General features: G+C 33.1%; 4 protein-coding genes across 4 annotated transcripts; all 4 read right to left on the bottom strand.

Moving 5' to 3' along the window:
* Positions 1 to 482: 482 nt before the first annotated feature.
* Positions 483 to 923, bottom strand: LOC141691300 (uncharacterized). Its single transcript, XM_074496034.1, has one exon. The coding sequence runs from the start codon at positions 921 to 923 to the stop codon at positions 483 to 485; it is 441 nt and encodes a 146-aa protein (XP_074352135.1).
* A 3-nt stretch (positions 924 to 926) lies between these two features.
* Positions 927 to 1,442, bottom strand: LOC141691299 (uncharacterized). Its single transcript, XM_074496033.1, has one exon. It carries the CDS (start codon positions 1,440 to 1,442, stop codon positions 927 to 929), a length of 516 nt encoding a protein of 171 aa, XP_074352134.1.
* Positions 1,443 to 3,411: 1,969 nt separating this feature from the next.
* On the bottom strand, positions 3,412 to 4,338 carry LOC141691298 (uncharacterized). Its single transcript, XM_074496032.1, has one exon. The coding sequence runs from the start codon at positions 4,336 to 4,338 to the stop codon at positions 3,412 to 3,414; it is 927 nt and encodes a 308-aa protein (XP_074352133.1).
* Positions 4,339 to 12,455: 8,117 nt separating this feature from the next.
* LOC141692500 (LIM domain-containing protein WLIM2b-like) lies at positions 12,456 to 16,873 on the bottom strand. Its single transcript, XM_074497367.1, has 6 exons — positions 16,717 to 16,873; positions 16,232 to 16,443; positions 14,260 to 14,359; positions 14,135 to 14,169; positions 13,961 to 14,050; positions 12,456 to 12,941 (listed from the first exon to the last, which is right to left on the bottom strand). The coding sequence occupies exons 2-6, from the start codon at positions 16,364 to 16,366 to the stop codon at positions 12,732 to 12,734; spliced, it is 570 nt and encodes a 189-aa protein (XP_074353468.1). The 5' UTR covers positions 16,367 to 16,443; positions 16,717 to 16,873; the 3' UTR covers positions 12,456 to 12,731.
* Between the last annotated feature and the right edge of the window lie 10,002 nt (positions 16,874 to 26,875).

Genomic DNA, 26,875 nt, shown 5'->3' with positions numbered 1-26,875 from the left:
GGTATCATGACTTCTGTTGGTAACACAGCGTCGGTGCCATAGACTAGACTGTATGGTGTCTGCCCTGTAGATGTCTTTGGAGTTGTTCTGTCTGACCGCAATACCAAAGGCAATTCTTCAGCCCACTTTCCTTTACATGTCATCAATCGTCTCTTTAAGTTGTTGATTATGATCTTGTTGCTTGACTCGGCTTGTACATTAGCTTGAGGATATCTTGATGTTGATTTAACCAAGTTGATGTTCCAACGTTTACAAAACGCTTCAGTTTTATCGCTTATGAGTTGCGATCCATTGTCACAAACGATTTCGGAAGGTACACCAAACTTACAAAAAATGTTTCTTTTAATGAATGAAATTACTTCCTTTGACGTCACTTGCTTAAATGCCTCCGCCTCAATCCATTTTGAGAAATAATCAGTCATGGCCAATATAAACACCTTATGTCCTGGTGCTGGTGGCATTTTTCCCACAATGTCCATTCCCTATTTCATAAAAGGCCAAGATGGAATGGACGTGTGAAGCTGCTCAGATGGTTGATATATGACAGGTGCATGTCGTTGATAGGCGTCACACTTTTTTGCATAGTCTAGGGCGTCTTGTCTTAGTGTCTTCCAATAGTATCCCAAGCATAGAATTTTTAAAGACAGATTTCTTCCATTAGTATGATTCCCGTATTCGCCTTCGTGTACATCCCTTAGCACCATTTCTGCTTCATGCCTTTTCAAACATCTCTGTAGCAGCCCTGTGGAAGATTTTTTGAATAATTCCCCATCTATAATCGTGAACCTTGATGCCTTCATCCTGAGAATCTTTGCTTCATTGTTGTTGACTGGCACTATTCCAAATTGTAAGTAATCCTTGAATATCTTTATCCAGTTGTCTACATCTTCACTGGTGTCGTCATCACGTTGATCAAGGGTCATTATTTATGTCCCAAGAATTAGTCTTTCCATAGAAGGCTTCATGATGTGGACTACTGGGATGTTGTTTAGGTCTAAGTTTTTGAACACAGCTCCCAATCCAGCCAATGCATCAGCTTGCACATTATTCTCCCTTGGGACCTGTTGTATGCTGAAGTTGTCGAAATGGTTGGTTAATCCTTTTGTGATGTCGAGGTAGGTAATCATTTTAGGATCTTTAGCTTCATAAGAGCCCTTGACATGATTGACAACAAGTAATGAATCACAGTTGACATCAATGTTTTTGATCTTCATGTCTTTAGCAATTGTGAGTCCCATGATTAATGCCTCACATTCAGCTTCATTGTTCGTGGATTTGAAGTCACAGCATATTGATTGGGCTATCATATCCCCCTGTGGCGATTTGAGGACAAGCCCCAATCTCGTTCCATTGACATTAGATGCCCCATCTGTATATAGTGTCCAAGACTTCATGTCTACTCTTGAAAGAACTTGCTGAAACTCCTGCTTAGCATCTGTCATTTGGCTTGGACTAAAATCAGCCACAAATCAGCTAAAGCTTGTGATTTTATTGCAGTTCTCGTGTCATACGTGATGTCGTAAGTACTTAGTCGTATTGCCCATTTCACCATTCTACCCGTCAAGTCAGGTTTACTTAATACGTTCCTCAAAGGGAAGTTCATTATGACATGTATCTTATGTGACTCAAAATAATGTCTCAACTTAAAGGAAGTCATGGCTAATGCAAGTACTAATTTTCGAGAGATATGTACCTTGTTTCTGCATCTGCTAAGCTCTTGCTAACGTATTACACAGGAGAATGGACACCTTCATTTTCTTTAATAAGGACGCCACTTACTGCGTGATCAGTCACAGACAAATACACGTATAAGTCCTCTCCTTAAATGGGTTTGGACAGAAGTGGTGGTTTAGTTAGATACCTCTTCAAGTCATTTAAAGCAGTCTCATATTTTTCAGACCACAATAATCTTTTTTTTTCTCAACACGTAATAAAAAAGCTTGCATCTGTCTGGCGAACGTTAAATGAACCTGTTCAAGGTTGCAACTCGCCCTGTTAATTTCTGCACGTCTTTGACGTTTGATGGACTTTTCAATTTGAAGATCGCCTTAATTTGCTCTGGACTTGCTTCAATTCCTCTTCTTGTCACTATATGTCCAAGGAACTTTCCTGACGACACAGCAAAGTTACATTTCGATGGGTTCAGCTTCATGTTGTATGACCTTAATATGTCGAATACTTCCTGAAGATCACGTACATGATTTTATGCGTTAAGAGACTTGACGACCATATCGTCAATATACACCTCCATCGTCTGTCCTATTTGATCTTTAAACATTTTGTTGACAAGTCTCTAAAATGTAGCCCCAGCATTTCTTAATCCGAATGACATGGCCAAATAACTGTATATCCCCCTGTCCGTTATAAAAGCGGTCTTTTCACAATCAGATGGCTCCATTTGGATTTGATTGAAGCCACTTGACGCGTCCAGGAATGTGAGTAGCTCGTGACCAGCCGTCGAATCCACCATGGTGTCAATGTGAGGCAGTGGATAGGGATCTTTAGGACAAGCCTTGTTCAAATATGTGTAATCAACACAAACTCTCCATTTCTCATTCTTCTTCTGTATGATGACGACATTTGCTAACCATTCAGGGTAATCAACTTCTTTAATCATGCCAGCCTTGATGAGCCTTTCCACCTCGTCATTTATTATCTTGTTTATCTCATCTACAAACTTCCTTCGCTTTTGTTGGACAGGTGTGTAGCTAGGATCCACGTTTGGCTTGTGTGTAAAAATATTTGGATCGATTCATGTTATATCATAATGTTCCCGTGCAAAAGCGTCCAGCCTTGTGGTTAAGAAATTTACCAAATTGGCTTCAATCGTTGGAGAGAGATCTTCACCTATTAATACCTTCTTGTCTCCTGTCTTCAAATCTACTTCAGCTAATCGTTCCGGTCCTGTTATTGTAGCTACAGGCGTTTCATTTTCATGATGTTGGATAGTTGGTTTCAGACATGTCATGTAACAGTCCCGAGCCATATTTTGATCCCCTCTTATTTCCTGAGCTCCCCATGGTGTTGGGAATTTTAATACTTGATGATATGTTGATGGTACCGCCTTCAAGTTGTGTATCCATGATCTTCCCATGATTATATTGTAACTCGAATCCACATCAATTATGCAGAATTTTTCTAGGAGATTGACCCCTTGGGCATATGTTGGCAACGTGAGCTCCCCCAATGTGTGCTTTGTCTCACCACTAAACCCCACTAATGTTGTCGACTTCTTGATCATGTCACTTTCTGCCAATCCCATTTGTGTCAACGTGCTAAGCATCTTGATGTTGGCAGCACTCCCATTATCCACCAATATTCTTTTAATTAAGCAATTTCCCACGGGTAGTGAGATGACTAGTCCATCTTCTTGTGGTTCTCGTATGTTCTTTTTGTCTGATTCATCAAACATTAAGGATGGCAGATTGTCATTGCCAACCCCCACTTGTGCGACTCGTATGTCTGTTTTCTGGATGCTCTCTTAGCCTGTGAATACGTTGATCCACATATCTCTGACCCTCCTGAAATGAAATTGATCGCCTTGTAATGTGGTGGAGGTGGTGGCTGTCTTAATGGTATCACGTTGTTTCTTTTCGGAGACACGTCATTCCCAACGTAAGATGTCTTCTTTGACACCATGAATTTCGTGAGATATCCTTTCCTGGTCAGAAATTGTAGTTCTTTTCGCAAGGCCACACAGTCATAAGCCTTGTGTCCGTAATCTCCATGAGAGTCGCACCATAGTTTAGAATCCGGGTTCGCTTTAGGTTTATTGCTCTTCACTAGCCACTTTACTACACCTCCCAACTTGGTAAACTCCTTCATCATGGCTGAAGGCGTTATCGTGAAGCCATAGCTGTCATATGTTGGTGGTAGGTTGGGGTCTTTTCTCCAGTCACTGTGTTCCTCTCTTTTCCATTCATTAGATTCTCTCGTCGTGCTGACATAAACTTCATCTCTGTTTGGTCTAGTGTAGGGCTTGTAATCTCTAGATCTTGGAGTTGTGATTTTTCTTGATGGCTTGTAAAATTTCTCGTCCTCCTCCATTCTGTCTTCTTCCAATCTTACTTGTGTCATAACTTTGGCTTGTACATCATCCATTGTTCGATATGGATACTTTGTTAAATCTTCATAAAGTGGGGATTCCCATTCTAATCCCCTTCTGAATGCTTCAATAGTTGTTGGGATGTCACAGTTGGTGATGGTCACCTTCTCTCTATTGAATCTCGTTAGATAATCACGCAAAGACTCCCTACTTCGTTGGATGATCTTGTACAAATCACTTGTACTCCCTACTGCGAATTGCAAATTGAATGCGTCTACTAAATCAACGAACATTTTGATGCTTCCTTGTGGAAGATTCACAAACTATTGCAAGGCTGGGCCGGATAGAGTCGAACCAAAACCTTTGCACATGCAAGCTTCTTTTAAATTACGTGTGATTGGTACTGTGAACATTCGTTGTTTGTATTGTGCAATGTGCTCCAGGGGATCACTAGTTCCATCATACGGTCTCATTTATAGTACCGTGAAACGTTTTGGTATTTCTACCAAGACGATGTTATCATGAAAAGGGGAGTCAGCGTAGCTTGTTGGGGTTGCCTTTTCTAACGGTTTTGGGATGCCAGGTATCCTTTCAATCAAATTCCTCATTTCTTGTAGTTCTTTTCTAAATTCTTCTACGACTTGATTCTTGGATCTTGTACTCTTGTGACGCGATCTTCTCTTGTCAGTCTCTCCATGTCGATCATCAGATCATCATATCGTTGTTCGTCACGCCTCCTTTCCATGTCATCTTCGTTATTTGGTACATCCTCCATGTCTTCTATGTCAATAACATCGTCTGTTCCAATCGTTGTCCCTCCGTATTGGTTGTGATCTTCTGCTTCATCCATGTCCAAACGTCTGATTATGTGGCACCCTCCAAACCCGGGTCAGAAGTTTGGGTCCACAACACAAATACAATATATCAACCTATATATGAAATATTAATTGCAATGACCCAGCTCTATGTAACCATGGATCGCAACAGGTTTAAGTATGAAAACAAGCCACAACCTTAATTTTTATTACAACGTACCAAATCCCAACTAATTTAACTTACAACTGATAATAAAATTATTCTTACAATCTTACTATCTCACTACCGCCACAAGCTTCTGCTAGCTCGATCCAACTCAATCTGGAATCCTAGCTCGTACATTGAACTGGAAAACCTCGCTATCAACCGTATCCCTTTTAACTGTAGAATACATAAAAAGATTCGCAAGAGTGAGCTAACTAGTTCAGCAAGTCATAATAACGATATCTGAGGTTAAACAATGATTAAGTGAAATGATTCAGATGAATCAAGTTTCTTCTCAACTAATCATTAGAATTGGATATTCATTTTAAGTTTTAAAACCAAGGTTAGGCTGCTGATCAGTCACGCACTAACCCCGAGCAAAGCACACATCACTATAATTACTGGATCCAAGGCACACATTGGCCTAACTTGACCATTGGTATGGTCTGACCATGAATCTGGTCCACATATATAAAAACTATCCAATCCTAAAGCAGTTCAATATGATAAACAATATAATTCGATAACACAGGATCATAATCAATGATGATTAAACATTTGAATAAAATGTAAGGAAACTCATGGATATCACAAGGGTATATCAGGGTATGTAAAAGAAACGGCTTTCAATCTGTAAAAGAATCAGGTATTAGACAAGTAGTGATTTTTCGAGGTATAGTTCTTTGATGTTATAAAGAATGGCTGGAGTATAAAAGTTTCTGTGTTTTCAAACAATTTTCTTCCAGTGTTTGGTGTTTGGTAGTTATACATTTGGGGAGTAGTATCATATTTGTGTGATTTGGTATCTGAGGATCAACATAGGATGGTTTACAAAGAATAAGGCTTACGGCTCAAGGTTAAGAAAATCAGGGCTTAAGGCTTAATAGTTTAAAGCGTTTGCAATATAAAACAGGAGTTATTTTGAATAATAGCGACATGTTATGAAACAGTTCGAAAACATTGGTAATATATCTTGAAGAAAAGTTCAGAAATACTTCCCTTACAGGGCTTTATAACCATTACTGACCGAATCTGAGCCGACTCTGCCGCTCAGGCTTTATCGTCCCATCACTAGTCCATATTAGATTCGACTTCGACACTCAGGTTTTTCTGTTGAAACTCTACTGAGCTCGTCGACTGACTACTAGGTCATCTCTAGTCCATCATCCACTTCCAGGTTTCTGATTATAACCTACAGGGTTGAAATACCCTATGTTAGATGTCTAGGTATGCTCGACATATCCTCGATACTAATTCTTACCCAACGATATTCAAACTCGACTCGTAATTATGAATATTATAACAACACACGTAACAAATAGGGTTCACAATCTCGAAGATCGGTTCGGTGTTCGTTTTCGGAAAATATATATACTCTTTATTTTACGAAATCAGGGTTATCGATTTGGAAAAATATTTCATTACATTGTACAACCAAGTTTCGTATATAAAACATACACATATACATATATAGTTTCTCGACGTCCCGATATTCATCGGATACGTTCCTGAATTTACGGAGTTCGATTTTCTGGAAATCGGACGGCATTCCCTTTGTTTATCGGACTACCCGTCAACACATCATCGACGTCAATACACAACAATCCACAATAATCCAGAATCACAATCCTACCGAATCACAACCAAAATAAGCAATCCAGTTATGCATCTCAATCCTCGATACAAACGCTATGTTTTAATTAAATATCTTCATTCTGAAAATAAATTTACAACTTAAATTTATTTGTTTTATAAAAATAGGACTCAGATCAAAATCATCACTGTCCACCGTCGGCTCGCCGAGGCTCATCACCAACGGCGGTAAAATTCGCGGGTACTCGATACTTCGGGTTTCCGACGCGAATTTCGCCGATTAAAATCTCAGAATAATAATAATAATCAAAGAAAATCAAGAACAGTTCATCGAAATTTTATCCACAATTAACTGAATAATTCGAACCAATACTTCAAATTCTCAGAACAATTCAAAGAATCAATTCACAGCCATACTCAATCAACTTACACACACGTATGGTTGTGTGTATATGTTTACCGAACAGACAGTGATGAAACCGAAGCAACAGGGTAACCGCGCGTATATCACACGCATGCCGGCCACCTCGCCGGAGATGAACACGGCGGCGGCCGGAAAGTAACAAGAACCGTAACACAACAAGGCAACACAGCTATACACACGTATATACATCTGCTTATATATATATGCATAACCTAGAAAATTAACCGGAACCACCCACCTTACCGGACGGAGCGGCGGCAACGGTACCGGAAAACAGGGCCGGGGAAAGAACACAAAAGAGAGGAAGAGAAACAAAATCAGAGATATAGAACAAGGGTTGATCGAAAGAGAGAAAAGATTTCCAGGAAAGGCTTGAGAAAAATTCACCGAACATTCGCGAGAAACCCCCCTCGAGCACAGGGGTTTTTTGTTGATTAATTAGCCAAATGCAGCTTCCCATGTGTCTTCCTGGTTTCTAAAAATTAGACACGTATCCTGGTTTCTACTGTAGTCTTAGATTTTGTTCGTATTTTACAAAACTAACGAACCAACTTATAAATAAAAATTAACCCGAAACCTCAAAATTTAGTTGTAAAATATTACAAATATCCTGGAGTTAATAAAAATATAGATTTTGTAGTTTTTAAACAATTTCTAAAATGCGCTTTGTACCCGCTTTTATCAGTTAAACGCATCAACGCGCGGGTAAAATAATCCTGAAAATTCCCAAAATAATTCTAAAATTCTTAGATTATTCCAAACTTAAATAAATATGAGTTTCATAATTTTTGAAGAATTCTGGAATTAAATACAGATTTTACAAGTAAATATAATCAGAAAATCACACAGGGTTAAATAATTGATGAAATATTGATTTCTAAATTTTATAAAATCCCAAAAATAACTATTGAAATTATAAAATCATAAAACTAATTTTAGAGACAATCCAAATATTTACGGATTTAAAACTATAATAAAATCACCTTTAAAAACAAAACAATATACTCAATTTTTAACTACACATTCCAATCCTTTACACCAATCAATCACAGACAAATAGTATATATTCACACACTGCTGCCAAAACCAAGACACATATTTTATTTAATTAATACCTCCACAATTACATATTTAAATAATTCAAAAAATACACGAGTCGTTATAGATAACGCTTGGGATGGTTTTCTTTTTCGTAGTTTTGGTTCTCGATTTAGCCGTAGTGAGTTCCTTCTTCAATGCTTCGTTTTCCGAACGCATCTTCTCCATTTCATCTTGTAACTGTTTCAATGTCGCAGCCATCTCTTTGTCATTCTCAGCTTCACCTTCCTGGTTCGTGACTTGTTCTCCGTCGTTTTCCATCGTAATGCGTTAATCAGATCCTTAGCAAGTTTCCCACAGACGGCGCAAATTGTTTTTACCGAAAAATTGGTGGTTAAATGCTAAAAATCAATTAACGTTAATATTAAGTAACTTGAATAAATGAAAGTAAAGAAAACTACTAAGACACTCGAGATTGGTGACGCGCGGAAAACCCGAGAACGAGAAAAACCGCAGGTGGGATTTTATGCCCAACCGAAATATGATCCACTAATCTTTTGAAAATGTGTTACAAGAGGTTGAATTATGCCACTATGAATACAATTTTTCTGAGAAATATAGACTAGATACTCGATGATATGTTGATAATGAATCGAGATGTTCTTCTGCTCTTTCTCGAGTGTGAGCTGATGTGTGTTTGTGTTGATCATACTCCTCTTATCTTTTTTGCTTTCCTCCTTTTTCTCCAACCTCCCCCTATTTTCTCTCATTCAAATCGTTGCAGTTAAACATGGAGATAAGCTTACCTATTCTTTCTCCTACTTATTCGGAAGCTGTTGGATTGAGTCCTACTCCCAGGCGTCGGCTTCTTCTACTAATGTTGTCTAAGACGATCTCTTACTCTTCCCGTCTTAACATCCCGTCCTGTTAATGTCGTGATTACTTCTTGTCATGTCCAAAATTCCACACATAACAATATCCATAAAAAATATTAAATGTTTCATCTATTGGCTCAAATAATTTACTATAAAAATAATTATTTCATCAGCTTTGATTTCCTCTATGCCTAACGTAAATGCTAGTTCGGCTATCTTAAAAATGCAACGATGCAGGAGAGTATATATGTTTTGGAAGGATATCACAAGTAATTTGAATTGGTGATCATCTCCAAATTATTGAAATTGCCCCACAAGTGAAGGCATATGCATACACAATATACCCTTGATATTCAGCGAATCAAATATTAAACCAAAAAATAGCATCTTACACTCTACTAAAAGATAGTACAAGTTATGTCAAGTGTCACTATCTTGTACACTTATTATTTTCACAATTAATCTAAATATCTATATCTATACTATACTATAATAGCCGGAATAGAGATAATTTGGTCCAACGGTTTGATTCAACGATAATTCCCTAATTTTGATTATTACAAAAATAGATAAATAGTGTTATATATCTAATAAACTACTAATTTATTAAACTACTCCTAAATATAGTATACTTATTATACTAAACTACGAATACAACTTATCATATTATTAAAAGATATAAATAATAGTGTTATATATCTATTAAACTACTAAATTGTTAAACTACTAGAAATAGTTTATTTATTCTACTAAATTACGGTCACATATTATTTTATTATTTTTATTATAAATTTATAATCATTATATATTTATATAAATATTTTAAAAATATAATATAACTGGATAAATAAAAATTTAAAATATTAATGGAAACCCGTGCATTGCACAGGATTTACGCCAGTAATAACTAATATGTCAACATTCATAACACTTCTCTCTCATTCCACTCATTCTCTGTTTTCCTTCATTTTCAATTTTGAAACCTTCTTTCAATATTTTTCCACTAATTCTCTTTTTTCCTTCTTTTTCAAATTTGAAACCATTTTTTCAATATTTTTTAAAAAATATCTAACAAGTCTAAATTCTACTTGATATCTTATACCAAGTAACCCTCGTCACTTACAATTAAATAACCTTTACCTATTAAGTGATACTAAAATAAATTTAATAAATATATATATATATATTAAGTGCTACCCTTACTTAAGATTAAACACATTATAATTGTTAATTTATCTAATTTTTACTAAATTTATAACACATTTAACAATTATAATTATAATATGATCCGGCAGATGCGCGGTAACTAATCTAATTTAGGGTTTATATATTCAGCAAGTTACGAGAAATTGAATAGCAAGTTTATCTATGTGGTCATTCCTTCATTTTTTTTGCTAAATTGGTTGTATATGGTAGAGAAAAAGAAGATAGGACTATCTACAACCAATTTGCAGGGAAGATCGGAGACAGAAATCAACAAAAATTATAAAACTGTATCTAATCTATTTAAATTTTATGTTATATAACTGCTACTAAAATCTTGCATAAAAATATTGTAAAACGTAATATTTTGCGAATTATATTCTACAAAAATCATTATTTTATTGAAAATCTTCAATATCATGCATAATATGTTTAGTTTGCAGAACTTTTGTTCAAATTACAGAACATACCCATTATATTTATTAAACTTAAAAATTCTTCAACAATTTTAATGAATTAGTGATATTCGTTGAATATCACTTCACAAAAAAATATATTTCATAGTGTTTTGAAGGTCTCCCACGTGTCGGATAAAAATGTGGTCTCCGTAGAATTTTTCTCTCTATTTATATTATATCCTATTTATAATATAATTGGAGTAATGGGGTTTTGGTGGTAGGGTTTGGTAGATAAGTAAAAGTTAATTAATAAAGAAAGTGAACTATCATTATATATTCTTAAATAATATAAGATAATGTTAAAATGTTATAAATATAATATAAGCAACAATTATCTTAATAAAAATAAATATAAGTAAAAATCAACAAATTATTTGTTAATCAGGTTAAAGTGGTATCATTTTCTTAAAATAATTGGAACGGCTAAGTTTGATTTAAAATATTTTTATTCATAGATAATTTTAATTTTCATCTTAAAAAATGAGTAACACATTTAGATTGAATCTAGGTATGAAATATTATATATTATTTTTGTTTCGTTTTATAAAATAAGAAAATTACGGATTGTCTTTTAAAAAATTTAGAGTACATGAATCATATAAAACATAAAAATTAGGAAGAAATATAATAATAATAATAATAATAAAACTTTATATTTATTTTATTTATTATATTATTCTACTATAATATCTAATAATCTGTGTAACAAACGTAATGGGTAATTAATAAAGAAATTGAAGTATCATTATATATTCTTAAATAATATAAAATAACGTTAAAGTGTTATATATATAATATAAGCAACCATTATCTTAATAAAAATAAATATAAGTAACAAATAACAAATTATTTGTTAATCGGGTTAAAGTACGATCATTTTCGTAAAAAAATTGGAATGGGTAAGTTTGATTTAAAATACTTTTTTCATGGATAATTTTAATTTTCATCTTATAAAATGAGGAACAAATTTAGATTGAATTTAGGTATAAAATATTATAAATTTTTTTGTTTAGTTTTGTAAAATAAGAAAATTACGGATTGTCTTTTAAAAAATTTAGAGTACATGAATCATATTAAACATAAAAATTAGGAAGAAATATAATAATAATAATAATAATAATAATAATAACAATAATAATAATAATAATAATAATAATAATAAAAACTGTTACAATTCAGAATTGAAATACAATTATAATAAAATATATTTAAAAGTATTATGACAATTGATTAGTAAAAAAGAACACTACGACAAATAAATGTAAAGTACTTTTGTTAAAATCATTAATAGAATAGAAAAAATTATAAAATATTGTTACAAACACGACAAGATTAAATTTTAAACAACTTTTCAATCTTTGATCAAACTCCTGAAAAGAAAATATATATATAAAAAATAATTACGTAAATATATTATGTGGTATGATTAAAATATTCTGCTTATAAATTTATAATGTGAAAAAATTAAAAAAATTATAATACATATGTTATATTTAGTCTATTAAAATCAAATATAAAATATAATAATAACTAAATATTATAAGTACAAAAAGTATAATTTTTTGAAAAATATATTATTTTCAATAAAGATAAAATTTATTTTGGGGAATGAAAATTATTATATTAAAATTTAGTTAAAAGATAAAGAATATTCAAAACAAATATTAAAAAAATAATAATCATTCCTTACATCCCACGGGTACAGAGCTAATCAGGCCTGATACAAATTAATATTGAGAACCATAAGGTACTACTAAGGCGAGTTTTGACGTCTTGAATTACATACAGAAAAGACGGGGTGAAAAGAAAATTTGCCAACTCTCAAGGAAATATCTAAAGATACAACAAAGATCGTATATTTTCATTTTACACATTTGGGCTTGTATTTGTCCCATGTACTCTAATCAAGCAACAATGGCAATGGCAATGGCAAGATGCCCATCAAATATACATGGAAAGCATAACAAAGTTTAACCAACTCATAAGTTTAAAAGAAAAAATAAAAAGAGAACACACACAGAGATAATCTGAGATCCTCGTCAAATAGAATTGGAAGAAATAAATGAAAAGATGATTTAAGATTCAGGAACAGGAGCTGCTGGTCTCCTGACTGATGCAGACTTAAGAAGATGGGTGTAGCTGCCTTTCTCCTTGAAAAGCTGGGAAAAATGATGTTTGCAGTACAAATTGCCTTCTAGAGCTGCATAATTTGATGGAGTTATGTAGCATCCACCATGACAACACTTGAAGCACGTCTTGTGATAGGATTGATTCTCCACTGTCACCTGGCAAATTTTTAGATTTATACTCTAATTATTTTTTTCATCTGTTATAAAATGCACGTGCTAATAAACACCAAATTGTTAAATAGCTGAGTAAGATGTACAAATACGAGAACTTTTTTTTGTTGTCCACTTGCTTAACATTACTCTTCAAATCTTAGTTCATTATTCAGAATGTAAATATCACTTCAATGCAATAAAATCTCACATAGAAGGGAGATGTGATTCATTGTGATTGCTGCAACCAATACCCTACGACAACAAGACTCTTATAGATCAAAACCACACTACAATTAGTTTGTTCAAATTTCCACGATCTATTTTGATTAAGCCTATAACCTGACACCGATAGTTTTGTTCATGTGCTGAATCCAATCACCCCTTCAGTCCATTTCATAGATCTGGCACACAAACTTCATAGATTTGTATGAAGTTTTTTTGTTACTTGCATTGAAATCTTATGTATATGTAAGATCAAATTATGTACTAGAAATGAGGAACAAATGCTTGCAAAAACCATAACTTCTATAGGCAGGGAAAACTGTTTAAAAAGATCATGTTTCCTACATACTTTACTAATTTTAATTTTAAACTTAACCAAGAACAAGAGTACAGGCTTCATTAATAACACAAGCACACAAGCTGCTTTAATGTTACAATGAACAGGGAATAATACATACATTCTCCAAAATTGAAATAAAGTACATAGGCATAAGTCTAACCATGAAGATAAAGAGAAAATATTAACAGGTGTCAGGTGTAGATGTAATTTCCTATAAACACTTGAGTAACTACATTCCATAGTTTTAAACAATGAAATATCAGGTAAGAGTTGTAGCGAAGTTTGTCAGAAGAACTCCTATAAGGACTACGAAAGAGTAGTTTGCATCTTGCACCAATAGTTGCAAAATACTATAAACTTAGATGCATATATCACTCGATCTTTGAAAAGTAAAAAAAAAAAAAAAACTTTCGCCTTATCAACAGTGTAATATCTTATGCTCTGTAAAGAAGTTGAATACCTTCTCCAGGGGATAAGCTGTTTTACCACAGGTAGCACATTTATCTTGTGTCCCCGAAAACATACCAGCAGCTTTGCTAGGCGACTTTGTCTGGATACCAGGAAAATTAATATTATATGTGATGTGGGATCAATGTAGTAGTTCAACCATAAACTAACTGTGAGCGGAATTTACCAGCATTGGGGTTAACTGCTCAGCTGACTTTGCAGCTGCGGCAAAATTATATTCATCAAAAATTAAACATATAGATACTGACTTTGTTTACAAGTATATAAAACTATAAGAGTAAAATGGCATACGTGATGTAAAGTTCTTGTTGAAGTTTCCCGACTCCTTGTAGAGCTGCTCAAAGTGGGGCTTGCAGTACAAAACACCTTCCATTGAGGAGTAGTTGCTTAGCTGTTGAGTAATAAGAATAATAAAATTAGCTCATAAGATGACTAAGCATATAATAAAATTAGCTCTTGAGTAGTTGCCAAAACAGGCACTCCCACACACAAAGGTAGTACACATGCAAAATAATTATTGACCTCCGAGGTGTGTCAAAAGGAGATAGACTTTACAGCCCATAAGCTACATGAGTACTCAAACTTTCTTAAAACTCTACCGTAAAATGAATACATCTTGTATACTCCAATACTCCCTATGTAAAATATTTTTTCTAGATTGTCCCACCTGAGTATGCTTCAAAATTTCAGAATATGCAGGACCTAGTAGCCAATGAAGTCATTTTTAAAAATTGATCAGGAATTCAGGGCATCAGTCTTAATCCAAACTCTTTTGACTAATAAGAGAATTTTCTCTGGTAATTTGGGATCATACATATATACACCCACCCCCCCCCCCCCACCCGGCGGAAAGCACCACACAAAGAATTTCTGTTCTAAGCTGATTCTCATTTGAAAGATTTATGGTTCAAAAGAATGATGGTAGCATCACAGGCACAACTTTCTGATGATGATAATATCAGATAAAGAAGTTCTTAAGTTTGATAATATAATCTAATTAGCATGCCACCAGTTACTTGCTCTTAATTATGAAGGTACACATCAAACTAAAATGTTATTTGTAATATTTTTTGGTCATCAAACCACCTTATTTGTTTTACGAGATAAAGGTATTATATGTTAGAAAATGGAGGTACTGTATATTTGTACATGGAATTTATTAGTAATGGTAGATAATATGATATAAATGTCAGCAGATGTAAGGTTTTTTTCCCAATGTTTCTATATAAGATTTTCTTAAGTGGAAATTCCTATCAACTCCTGACACTGAACTGAGAGCCTCACCAAGAGATGACCATAAACAATGATATGCATATTCTACACAAAAATAATACAGTAAAGCAACAATAAGTCATCGGACACTTATGGTACAACTATTATCTAACCAGCTAATATCTTTCCCCTTCCACAAATTATCTTTAGTCTTATTATATGAATGATAATCAGGGAAAGAGGAGACTACCCCAGTACTCAAACAGACACAATGACACAAACAACTGTACAATGTCTCCGCTGTGACTCGAACCCACGACCTCCTTTGGCCCCTTGGATTATCCTCGTCATATTGACCCCAAATTGTTGTCCGACTACATAACACCATCTTTCTGGACGGTCTTTCTTATAGAACTTGGTAATGGCCAGAACTAAAAGCTCACTCGGCTAATAAGATAACATAAAAAACAGCACTACTTACGATGCTAGTGCAAAATTGGCTAAAGCCACAAGGCCATAAGAACCAAGTCAATAATGATAACTAATCCTTGTATTATAACACTAGGACAGCTAGCACCGCATCCGCAATGTATCTGACCTAATATGAGACTTTTGTATATTAAAAAGGCCTGCTGAAATTAAGATTTCGGGTCAGTTAAGGTGGATATGCTACTGATTCAATCATCTGAACAACCATGTACTAGGGATTGCATAGTGCAGTTTGGCACTGTTTTCACATGAAACCGGAATACGTGCAATAGCTGACTTATGTAGTTATGTTAAAAGTATTAACATTGGTTTAATCTGTTTTTATACATAAACAGTGTTTAAATTTAATCTACGCCGTCCATGTAATCTATTACAGTAAGATCAACTTTTATCATTCTGTGACTGATATGTGAATTCCACATTCTTATGTTAATTCTAGCAAAATTCATACAGAACTAAAAAAAGACACAACCCAAAAATCAAGAACTGTGTAAAAATCAACTACAAATTAACCAATTAAAACGAGAAAGTAAAATCAAGACTAAATGGGTTGTTTGTTTACCTTCAAAGTACCTTTGCAATGAGTACACTTAAAGCAAGACTTATGAAAATCGATACCATCAGCAGACACCAACTCCATTGGATACACAGTTTTTGAACAAGCCTTGCATTTTTGCTGAGTACCCGAAAACGCCATCTTTTACCTCACTTAGATCTGATCCCAACTTAACAAAAATCTCCTAATCTCACCCCCCAAATTACCTAAATTTCAGCCTGAAAATTCAACTCCAGTCAAAACAATTCCATTTTTTCATTCAACTTGAAAACAAACTTACAAATCAATAAAGATCAAAACTTTACCACTCAAAATCAATAAAGATCAAAACTTTAACTACCCAATTAACTCATTAACATTAAACAATCATCAAAACATTGAAAAACGTAAGCATATCATGAATCAAGAATTACATACAAAAATATATATAGATCTGGACTAATAAATATTGATAAATTAAGACAAAATTTAAGAAAAAATTACATGGGTACCTAAAGAATGGAGATAAGAAGCTTGGGAGACAGATGGGTGAGAGAGACAACAGCTGACGAGAAGTCAAAGAATGCAGAGCTGACTCTTTTAACGCCAAGTTCGAATAATTTGTCTTCATACACTTCAGCAGAAAATTAATTTAAGTTTAAAAAATATTTAAAATATCAAGTTAAAGTATAACTAATTTGAACCGGTTCAAAATATGAGAACACGACCAATTAAAGAGGTGTTATATGAATATAAGGATAATGATAATTTTTGGAGATAAAGATACAAGGAAGATGTGCCAACCGATAATTGCAATTATCAAATTTACTATGCTTTCTGATTTCGTGTTCAAGAGAAAAGTGTATTTGAATTCGGTAAATCTCATGTGAATAAAATTATGGGTGAAGATTTGTCTAAAGCTATATTTATTTTATACTATCAAATTTTTGTATATCTGCAATTGCTACCTTTTTAATATTTTTTGCACATGCACACACATAAGCCGAGGGTTTTTTTGAGAAACAACTTTTTATTGAATGAGGGGAAGGATACGTACATCTTACCCTCCCCAGACCCCGGAATTTACTGGATATGTTTCATTTGGTTTAAGTTGTATAACTATTAATCCCTAATAACAATTATCGAATAAAATTTTAAGGGAAAACTAATTCTAACGTCCCTAAACTATAGGCACTTTTTTTAGGTCTCTGAATTATAAATATAAATTGATAAGTTATTGAACTTTTGAATTTTTCTAATCGCAATCATTCCATTAGATTTAAGTTGGTGTCTGTTATCTTTTGCTGATGTGGCAGCTTAAAACAAAAAACAAAATATAATTATTTTCCAGGTGTACAAACTACTAGGAATTAAAAAACATTAAAACCCTCACAAGACTAGCACATATTTTTTACACATTTCTATATATACACATATTTATACGTATGAAAAATAAAATCTAAATTAGGGTTCTTGGTTAATATTGGGCTTTATTATTTTTATGACTAAAAACTCGCAAGGTAAAAATTTCGAACTTTCATCGATGAAAGTGCCTGTTTTGGATGCCAAAATAAGTGAAATGGATGCTATGAAGATGAAGTTGAAGAAACAGAAATTGAAGCTTTGAAATTGTTTAAGTTAGGTTTTATTTGGTGTTGTAATCAAGCTTTGTGGTTTGTTTTAGACATAATTCAACTTGAGGTTTGAAATTATTGTAATCAAACTTTGTTTAAAAATGAAATGAAATGACTTTGTTTTAGACATAATCAACTTGATAAAATGAAATGAAAGTAACGGAGTTTAACAATGACAATTAAAGATTAAATAGAAAAAGCACCATTTTTAACGTTGTCAAAACATAATATTGTTACCCATACATCTTCGAAAGTAATGTTATAAAAACAAATGTCTAGACAACAGAAATGAAGTGCATATTAGCCTTGTGAATTGGACACTTGCTACCACTTGAATTCATCACAAATTATCTGAAAAATAATAAACCGCAATATTACCAAAACATAACATTGTTACCCATACATCTTCGAAAGCAATGTTATAAAAACAAATGTCTAGACAACAGAAATGAAGTGCATATTAGCCTTGTGAATTGGACATTTGCTACCACTTGAATTCATCACAAATTATCTGAAAAATAATAAACCGCAATATTAACCAAGAACCCTAATTCAGATTTTGTTTTTCATGCGTATAGATAGAAGTGTGTAAAAAACATGTGCTAGTCTTGAGGGTTTTAATGTTTTTTAATTCCCGGTAGGCTGTACACCTGAAAAATTAGTATATTTTATTTTTTTAAGTTGCCACATCAGCAAAAGATAACGAACATTCACTTAAATCTAACGGAAGAACTGCGATTAGAAAAATTTAAAAGTTCAATTAGTTATCAGTTTATATTTATAGTTCAGGGACCTAGAAAAAATGCTTATAATTCAGGATGTTAGAATTTATTTTCCCAATTTTTAACTCTAATATATAATCTACATTACTTGGGGCCTCGTTTGGAAAATGTTATATATGCTATAAAATATATGTATTTCTGATAAGTTGTTCTCAAACCAACCTATTATAATATATCGGCTATACTTTGATAAATCTGGGAATTTGAGGGGTCTTTTCAAAACCGACTTTTGAGATTAAATTTTTGGAGTTATTTTAGAAAGAGATATGATAGTTACCCGAATTGGGTTTTTATTTTTTTTCAAATAACGTTACATGTCATCTATTCTAATTTATAAGCTCATTACGGAGTTTAAGTTATTACCAGAAAAGTTATTAATCTATTATATATATAATAGAGCAACTACGGGGTTTATTGAAACAATTTATTCAATTAAAATTACTTAATTACCCCTCATAAATATGTACTAATAAATATCAAATTTAATAACATATATTAATTAAATCTAGCTTATTAGTTACTAATAAATATATATTTATTACTACTCCATTATTGTATAATAAGAACTTATACTTATAATTACATATGTATTTTATAAGTATAGACTAAAATTCTAATATTATTATGATTTTATATATCTAGTATTATCACATTTAATATTGTATGTCATATTTTAATTATTCCATTTACAGTAGAAGAAACTTAAATTCGAACGAAAAAAAATCGTATTCTTATTAGATGCGTATAACCATGGGAGGATGTAAGGAGCACCGGGGGACACGTGTCCCCCATATATTCAAATTTTACATTTTTTCACCATTAAATTTTTTGAAAATATATGAAAGTGCCCCCTCAAAATTCAAAAATATAAAGGGGTTTTCTCAAAATTTGTCCGGTGTCCCCCTAAAATAAAATTTTTGAATCCACCCCTGCGTATAACACGTGTATTATAGCCTATAATTTATAGATTCACAATACACATGTACTTGTGTCAAATCAATTATCGTATAACTTATTTTCGCACATTTAACATTCGAATACATACATACATCTATGCATGCATGCACACATATACACATAAAAACATACACAGAAGATATAAGAAATTAAGGTAACTAACACAAATGAACTCAATTTTTTCGCAATCGATTAACATGATCTTGTCACATAATAATTTAAATGCTATACAATAACACTTATGGAATTTAACAAAATTTTAAACACTTTGAAGTACATCTTTTATAAAAATTATGTATTAGTTATCTGATACAAAATTGGAAAAAAGTGTATCTCACACCATACCATATTTTTCAATTATATAACATGAACACATTTCATTAACATATAAGTTTTAAAATTTTGTGTCTCATTTTAGCTATAAAATACACATGCCGAAAAAGTTCATCCTTACAACAAAGATAATTAATAAAATAACTTCTCGTAACAAGATATATATATATATCATTTCTCAAGTATGTATACAGATTTTATAATGGTTGATGTTTGATCATACCCGTGCCTCGCACGGGCTATAAAGCTAGTTATTTATATACGCGTAGATATTTAGAAAATCTTGTGGGAGCCGATAGGGTTACCTATTAAATAAAAATTTTATATAATTAATCACACTCACGCATCAATCTAGTCATTGAGGAGTGTGGGGATTTAGTATTAGGAGTGTATGGATTTAGTTCGGGGATTTAACAATTTGAAATTGTATTTTATTAAGCGGTCTGCGAATATGTCGGTTCATGAGCTTGCATATGTGCCACATATTTTTTCTGATAGTATATTTGATTGGAGGTTTGTTCTAACCAATGTTAAGACATGTATCTTGAGTGATTTATTTGAGTAATAAAATTGCATTCTGTCAAAAAAAACACTCACGCAATCATCTTGTTATTGAAAGCATCTCCAATAGAGGTGACAAAAATAGTGTCAAAGTACCATGTGACATTAGATAGCATTACACTCTTCTTGACTACCCATGGGAGGTTTAGGGATGCCAACTAAAATAACCAACATTTGGTACCACTTGGAACCTTACAAATTGAAAACAACGTCATGTATCTTAATAAAGACATGTACCTTCATCTCTATTTTAAATTATACTTGTATATGAATAGTTTAGTAATTTTGAGTGTTAATTGTTGGAGTAACTTTGGTAAGAAGGGTGCTCAAGGTACAATTGAACAAAGATACAATAATATATTAATATTATTGTTGAGTTGTCAATATTGGTAATCTTGGTTTACCAATCTCATTGGGGATGCTCTCACAAATATTTTTTTATATAAGATGAATATAAGTAAAAACGACACTTATAAAGCTTAATACCACAATACCGCTGCCAATACCATTGCAAAAGCTATTATAACAACATAAACATGCTACTGGAAAGTACGCACTAGAACTGAAATAAAAGAAAATACAAACCAATCACCAAACAACTAAAATCATGGTGTCCATTCGTCTATTATAATGATGTCTCTCATCTAAGAAGCTTTTGAATTGGAAGGACCATCCATCAAGGGGTTAAAATGCAATGAGGATGAAGAGCTAAGACTAAGACCAGAACGAAGACCATCAATCACTAATTTGCCTTTATCTTTATCATTAATTTTACCAGGGTTGTTATACCCCTGCCACTAATTTGGGGAAGCCTTTCATGTCTTATATTGGGAGGACTTTCCCCCAATTATATCGGGCCTTTACATGGCTACACAAAATGCGAATCGGGAATTAGTGAGTCTCATCTATCAATAATATTTCAGATTTTTATATCAGAGTGTGACGGTAAAGGGGTCTTCATCGGGGGGACTTCAACCCATCCAAATTAGAATCATCAAAATTGGTGGCAACTACCACTGTCGCTTGTTATGGTGTACTTAAAAGTTTTCATTGAGCTTCTTGAATTTCCAACGGTCGTTAGTCTTCTAAGTATCATATTGATATCTAGCACTCGGAGTTGCGTGTTTTTCCAGGAATTTCTTGATCTCCCTTTTTTTCTTCATAATCCCTTTTTTATATTAATTCCTTCACTATCTTGGTGAACCTGTTCGGTATTCCTCTCCAGATTAGGAATTCAACTTTATTCCTTAGCTGACGGCAATCGTCGACGTCCCTTTCGTGAAATCTTGAATACAAATTATTGTTTCTCTTTTCAAGATTGGTGCACAATGGCTTCTGTAACGACATTTTCGTAATATAATTATATGAATAAAATATAGTTTTGTGATCTATTTGTGGATTATGTGGATTTTCGAGTATAAATATAAAGTTATATAACTATGTGGCTTATGCGTAATTTCTGTGAAATAGTAAAAGGGAACGTAAAATGTCTCGTTCTAGTTTGATGAGTCACTAAAAGGCATAAGCTATGATTTTGTCGGGCCGTCAGGTAGAACGAGACCCGTTATACAAAAATGGATTTAATGAAAAGGATTAAGAATAAGATAACATGTGGATTATGTTAAAATATGGAATATTAAGTATTTTCGTGTATCTATGATTGTTGGATTCGAGCTGTGAAATTTTATCGTTATTTTAAAGTGTCAGATATTTAGTATCTGCATCAAGATAATTTTAAAATAGAAATTTAAGTGTAAAAGTGTATAATCATAAATTGCGATTGGTGTTATTATGGAATATATGTTTACATTTGTGATTCAGGAGTTTTAAAGATTTTTAAAAGATTTTATTTGGTACAAGAAGGATTATTTGATCATTACATATTTTTATAAATTTATCTGAATATGATCAAAATGTGAAATATGTTTTATTATCTCTATAATAGTCCTAGAGACTTTTTAAAAATGATATATAGATTTATTTTGATGTTCCGATATTTTAAAATGATTTTTCCAGAGTTTATTTCCATTATTAAAGATTTGTTTATAAAATCCATAGAAAATAATCTATTTGCTCAAAAATTATTTCAAAAATATGGGGAGGGAGTTAATTTCATATTATTTGATTTAAAAATAAATTTTTGGCACTTTTATATTTTAAAAGCAATTTTCATATCATTATTCAAATACAAATATAGAATTTTGCATAAAAAGAAAATAGAAAATAAAATCAGATTTTTTGTTTTTAATTTTGAAAAGACGGATGTGCCCCTACCACATATATATACTCCTCATCCCCCTCCTTTTTATTTTCTTCCCCGTCTCTCAGTCTCTCTCTCTCTCGGTATCTTCTCTCTTCTTTTTCTCTCTCATTTTTCATCCGTTGTTGAATCTGAGACCACCTGTGTTTTGGGTTTTACTTCCTCTCCATGTATATGTGAATGCATGTGTGTATCTCTGAGTTTTTTTGAAACCCTTATCGGATTTGGTTCGGGTTCTATGAATTCTTGGTCGAATTGGTTGGTTTTGATTTCGATTATGATGACCAGAGTGTTTGTACTATCATTTAAGTGTACTGGTGAGGTCTTGTCGAAGAAAACCCCGACTTGGGGCATCTTCGAGACCTTGCCGCCGCCGGTGATGAGCTCCGGCGAGCCGAGGTGGACTGTGATGTTTGCTTGAGTCCTAAAATCTATATTAAAATTAAATTAGTTGATGCATGTCGATTTGGTGTAAAAAATTCAAAGTATTGAGTTTGAAATAATAACTTTATTAAGTCAAATTATATGTTAAAAGTGATTTTTCGATTTGAGATATACATGTTGATTCAAAGGTGGATAAAATTGTTGTGTAATTAGTAGAATGTATTGAAGTTAATGATTTTTTAATTTAAGAGTCGATTATTAGTTTCATCGAAGGTTGATATCGAAATTTTGAATTCTCCGGGTATAAATATATGAGTTTGTGATTTAAAAGGTGAATTATATTTGCATGTATAATATGTGGTTCAGATTGTAAAAGTGATTACTAAGTTATATTCAATTTTAAAGGAAATGAGACTCGAGTCCTTGAATCCGAGTCTAGTGTTATAATTTGAAATGATATTTTAGGTTGTTAGTTGGTAATCGTGTAAGGTGAATTGTCTGTTACATTTTATAAGTATAAGTGCATAAAGGTTGTGGTTGATTGTTGTTTTTGAATAAGGATAAGTGTATTTACAAATACATCATGCCCAATTTTCGAAAGATATTACATATATATATCAGGATTATAGACGATATGATTTAATGAGATTTGTTTATAAATGAAATGTGTCAGATTATGTGAATACGTGATTACTTGCTATGTGTAAAGTGACGAGTTAATCGAAGGTATAAAGCATATAAAGGTGCCAATATATTATGTGTTATGTGTGATATAAGTATAATAAGAAAAGTGAATAATACGATTAGGGTTGATAAGGTTTCTAATGAAAATAGACTGACTACCGGGGATATTCGTAGGGTTCGTTTTGTATTGTAGATTTAGAAAGCGGAGGCATTCAGGCTAGGAAAGGAAAAAGGTCTTAGGTGGCAGTAGCTCAAATCCCGTGAAAAAGGAAAGCTTTTGGGGCAAGTAACTCTGCCTTCTTTTGTGATTTGATTATAGAGAGATGCTGATGTTATGTATTGAGAAAGTAAAAGATCTCCTTAATAGTATTGCTGAACCTCGTGATAAACCTTGTTATTAGTTCATTTGTTTCAAGTACATATCCCCTGTCTTTATTTCTTATTACCCTTGCGATCCTTTGACCCTAAGTGACGTAATAAATCTTTCTATCTAATACCTTGTTAACCTAGATTCTTATGATAGTAAACTTGTGTCATGTTAACGTACCGGTTTTTGAAATTATCCTGATAACAACCTTGTTAATACCTTGCTTGATGATTGATCATTTCCCCAACTTACGTTCCCTTCATTTCCAATTTGCTTATTCCCCTTGAATTCTTGAATTAAACCTAAGAATGATTTTTGACTTGAAAGAGTCCAAATAATTTCACGTACTGGTAATGTTAAAATGAATTTAGTTAATACTTTTGTACTTTCCAATATAAAGGTTTTTCAAATGAATTCCTAAAGATTGGATAGAGGCGTAAGAGGCTAGCGGGGCTAGTCCAATATATAGCCTGAAATAATGCCATAGGTACCTTAATGACCGGATGGGGGTCAGTACAGGCTGATCAACCGTATTATATTTAAAATATGGATATTCCAATCAAGGGTTCTTTGTTGTTAAAATATAAAAGTGAAAGATTTTTAATTGTGCAACGAGCGTTATTCATTGCTTTTGATTTGAAATTGAATAGTTTGTATTGAACTTCTTAAAGTTATGAGAAAGCTTAATCGAGACATCCTATCATACTATTTTAACATTTGATATTCAAAGCTTGGTTTGATTTTCTAAAAGTTGTGAGAATCTCTCTGAGAAGCCTATCACTTGATCTTGAAAAATATTAACATACAAAGCTTGAATCTTGAAAGCCTTGAAACCCTCTCTTGAAACTGTTTCCTAGATATTGATAGAATACTTCCACCTAGTTTATTTAGAATAAGAATGCCTCTATTGTATTTGATATTTAGAAATTGTTTAAATAGTTACTTACTGAGCCTTTTTGCTTATTTATTTGTGTTGATCTAACCATGACAATTAAGCAAGAAGATGGTCAGACTTAGGTGCATTGCTCGTAAGAGCGTTCCTGGCGGTCCTTTTCGTATCGTCGGATTTCAGGTGCCAGATCAAGTAGATGCTCTATGAGGAAGCGATGATAGTTGGTGAAAATTGTAATAGTTGGATCAGATACTTTTGGGTTATCTATCGATTCCAAGTTGGATTCGAATAATTTGGATTTATTTATAATAAGGGTTGTAATTATAATATTCTAGTTGGTAGTTGTAATATTGTCTTATACTTTATCCTGTTTAGATCCTAGTAGTTTTCGGGGTTTATTATATTTGTGTTGCTATATTATATTAGTTTATTAGTGTTGTGGGTCCTCATTCCTAACCCTGAGTTTGAGGGTGTCACGCCTTCGGCCATCGACCATCTTCATCTTTCTCAATTTTCATCAAGATTTGGATTCTTGGAGCATTAAAATGTGCATACTTAGTGAACTTCGGTTCTCGATTGTTCTTTTTTGGAAAAGAGTCGGAGTCTCTGTCGGGGGTACCTATCCTTAGCTTCTAACTCTTGATCCTCATTCAGCTTCTAGTTTTTACCTTCAGTGCCTCTTATTGGGGGTCAAATTCTTTTTCATTTTTTTTATTCATACTTTCCTTCCCACACTTACAACTTGTGTATGCTTTTCAGTTGGGTTTTTGACCAATGGCAACTTAAAGTTGACATTCAAGGCTCCTTGTTGGGAGATCCTTGATATTTTATCATCCAAGTATGTGGTCATCAAGGCTTTTCTTTGAATCGGTTCAGGTCGTACAAAGATTCCTTATATCATCATTCTATATTCATGGAAGATGCAGAACTCTTCGCATGCACTCTTGCACTATAATTGAGTCATGCCCCTCGAGGTTTAAGAAAACTCGATGCACTTTATAAAATCATGGATTGGCTGTTGTACTAGAGAGTTTGTGAACTTCCTTACGTGGTTAGCCGGATTACCAACTCCATCATACGCTCAGATGGGGTTACCTTCAACTTCCTTGAAATATAGGTATTTATAAGCTCCCTCGTGGCGAGATATATTGAACCATTCAGATCTCTAGGAGGCATCAAATCTTTGGGATCAACCCTTGAAATTTACATCTTCCTTCTTCGTGGAAGGCTGTTTAGGCCAATTATGTCGGGGAATCAACCCTTGGGGCTTCAAGCCTACTAATTCTTGCAAGTTATAGAGTCTATTATTCCCTTTTCGGATTTATTTTCCTTCATTAAATGAACTTTATTAGCTAAAAATCCGTTCTTCATCATCCTAAACTTTCCGTCCTTGAGGTCCTCGAGGCTTGGGACATCCTTTTTTGGTCGGTCACTTCATGGGCGTCACCTTCTTGGAGTGGCATCCTTGTCACTTGAGATTTTTTAATCCTCCGTATAGGGACTGGAATAATCACAAAGTTGGTCATTTATGGGTTTCAATCCTTGAATATAAAAGACGTATAGCCTTTGCACATTCCCCGTTGAATTCCACTTACCTGGTTATAATCTTTAGCGTGTAGCCCGTATCCCAGATCATCCATGGTTTGGGAAATGAGAACATTAGTAAAACATTTGTGATCCTTGAGGAATGCTAGAGTTAAGGGCTCAACTACCATATGAATTTAAGGATTCGACCCTTGAACTTGAGGATTTTATCTTTCGAATTTAAGGATCTTAAATCGCCCCTTTAGGTTGAGATCGAGTTTTTTCCTAAAGCA

The sequence above is a fragment of the Apium graveolens genome, chromosome 10 (assembly GCF_009905375.1).
Source record: "Apium graveolens cultivar Ventura chromosome 10, ASM990537v1, whole genome shotgun sequence".
NCBI lineage: Eukaryota > Viridiplantae > Streptophyta > Magnoliopsida > Apiales > Apiaceae > Apium > Apium graveolens.
Note: the sequence above shows the minus strand (reverse complement) of the source record. Positions and strands in the feature narration are given on the sequence as shown.

Excerpts from the sequence above, each read along its gene's own strand:
- LOC141691299 (XM_074496033.1), bottom strand. The coding sequence starts at position 1,442 with ATGACAGATGCTAAGCAGGAGTTTCAGCAAGTTCTTTCAAGAGTAGAC.
- LOC141691298 (XM_074496032.1), bottom strand. The coding sequence starts at position 4,338 with ATGTTCGTTGATTTAGTAGACGCATTCAATTTGCAATTCGCAGTAGGG.
- LOC141692500 (XM_074497367.1), bottom strand. The coding sequence starts at position 16,366 with ATGGCGTTTTCGGGTACTCAGCAAAAATGCAAGGCTTGTTCAAAAACT. Across the intron at positions 14,360-16,231 it reads ATTGCAAAGGTACTTTGAAG|CTAAGCAACTACTCCTCAAT; the intron begins GTAAACAAACAA and ends ATTACTCAACAG. Across the intron at positions 14,170-14,259 it reads CAACAAGAACTTTACATCAC|CTGCAAAGTCAGCTGAGCAG; the intron begins GTATGCCATTTT and ends ATTTTGCCGCAG.
- LOC141691300 (XM_074496034.1), bottom strand. The coding sequence starts at position 923 with ATGACCCTTGATCAACGTGATGACGACACCAGTGAAGATGTAGACAAC.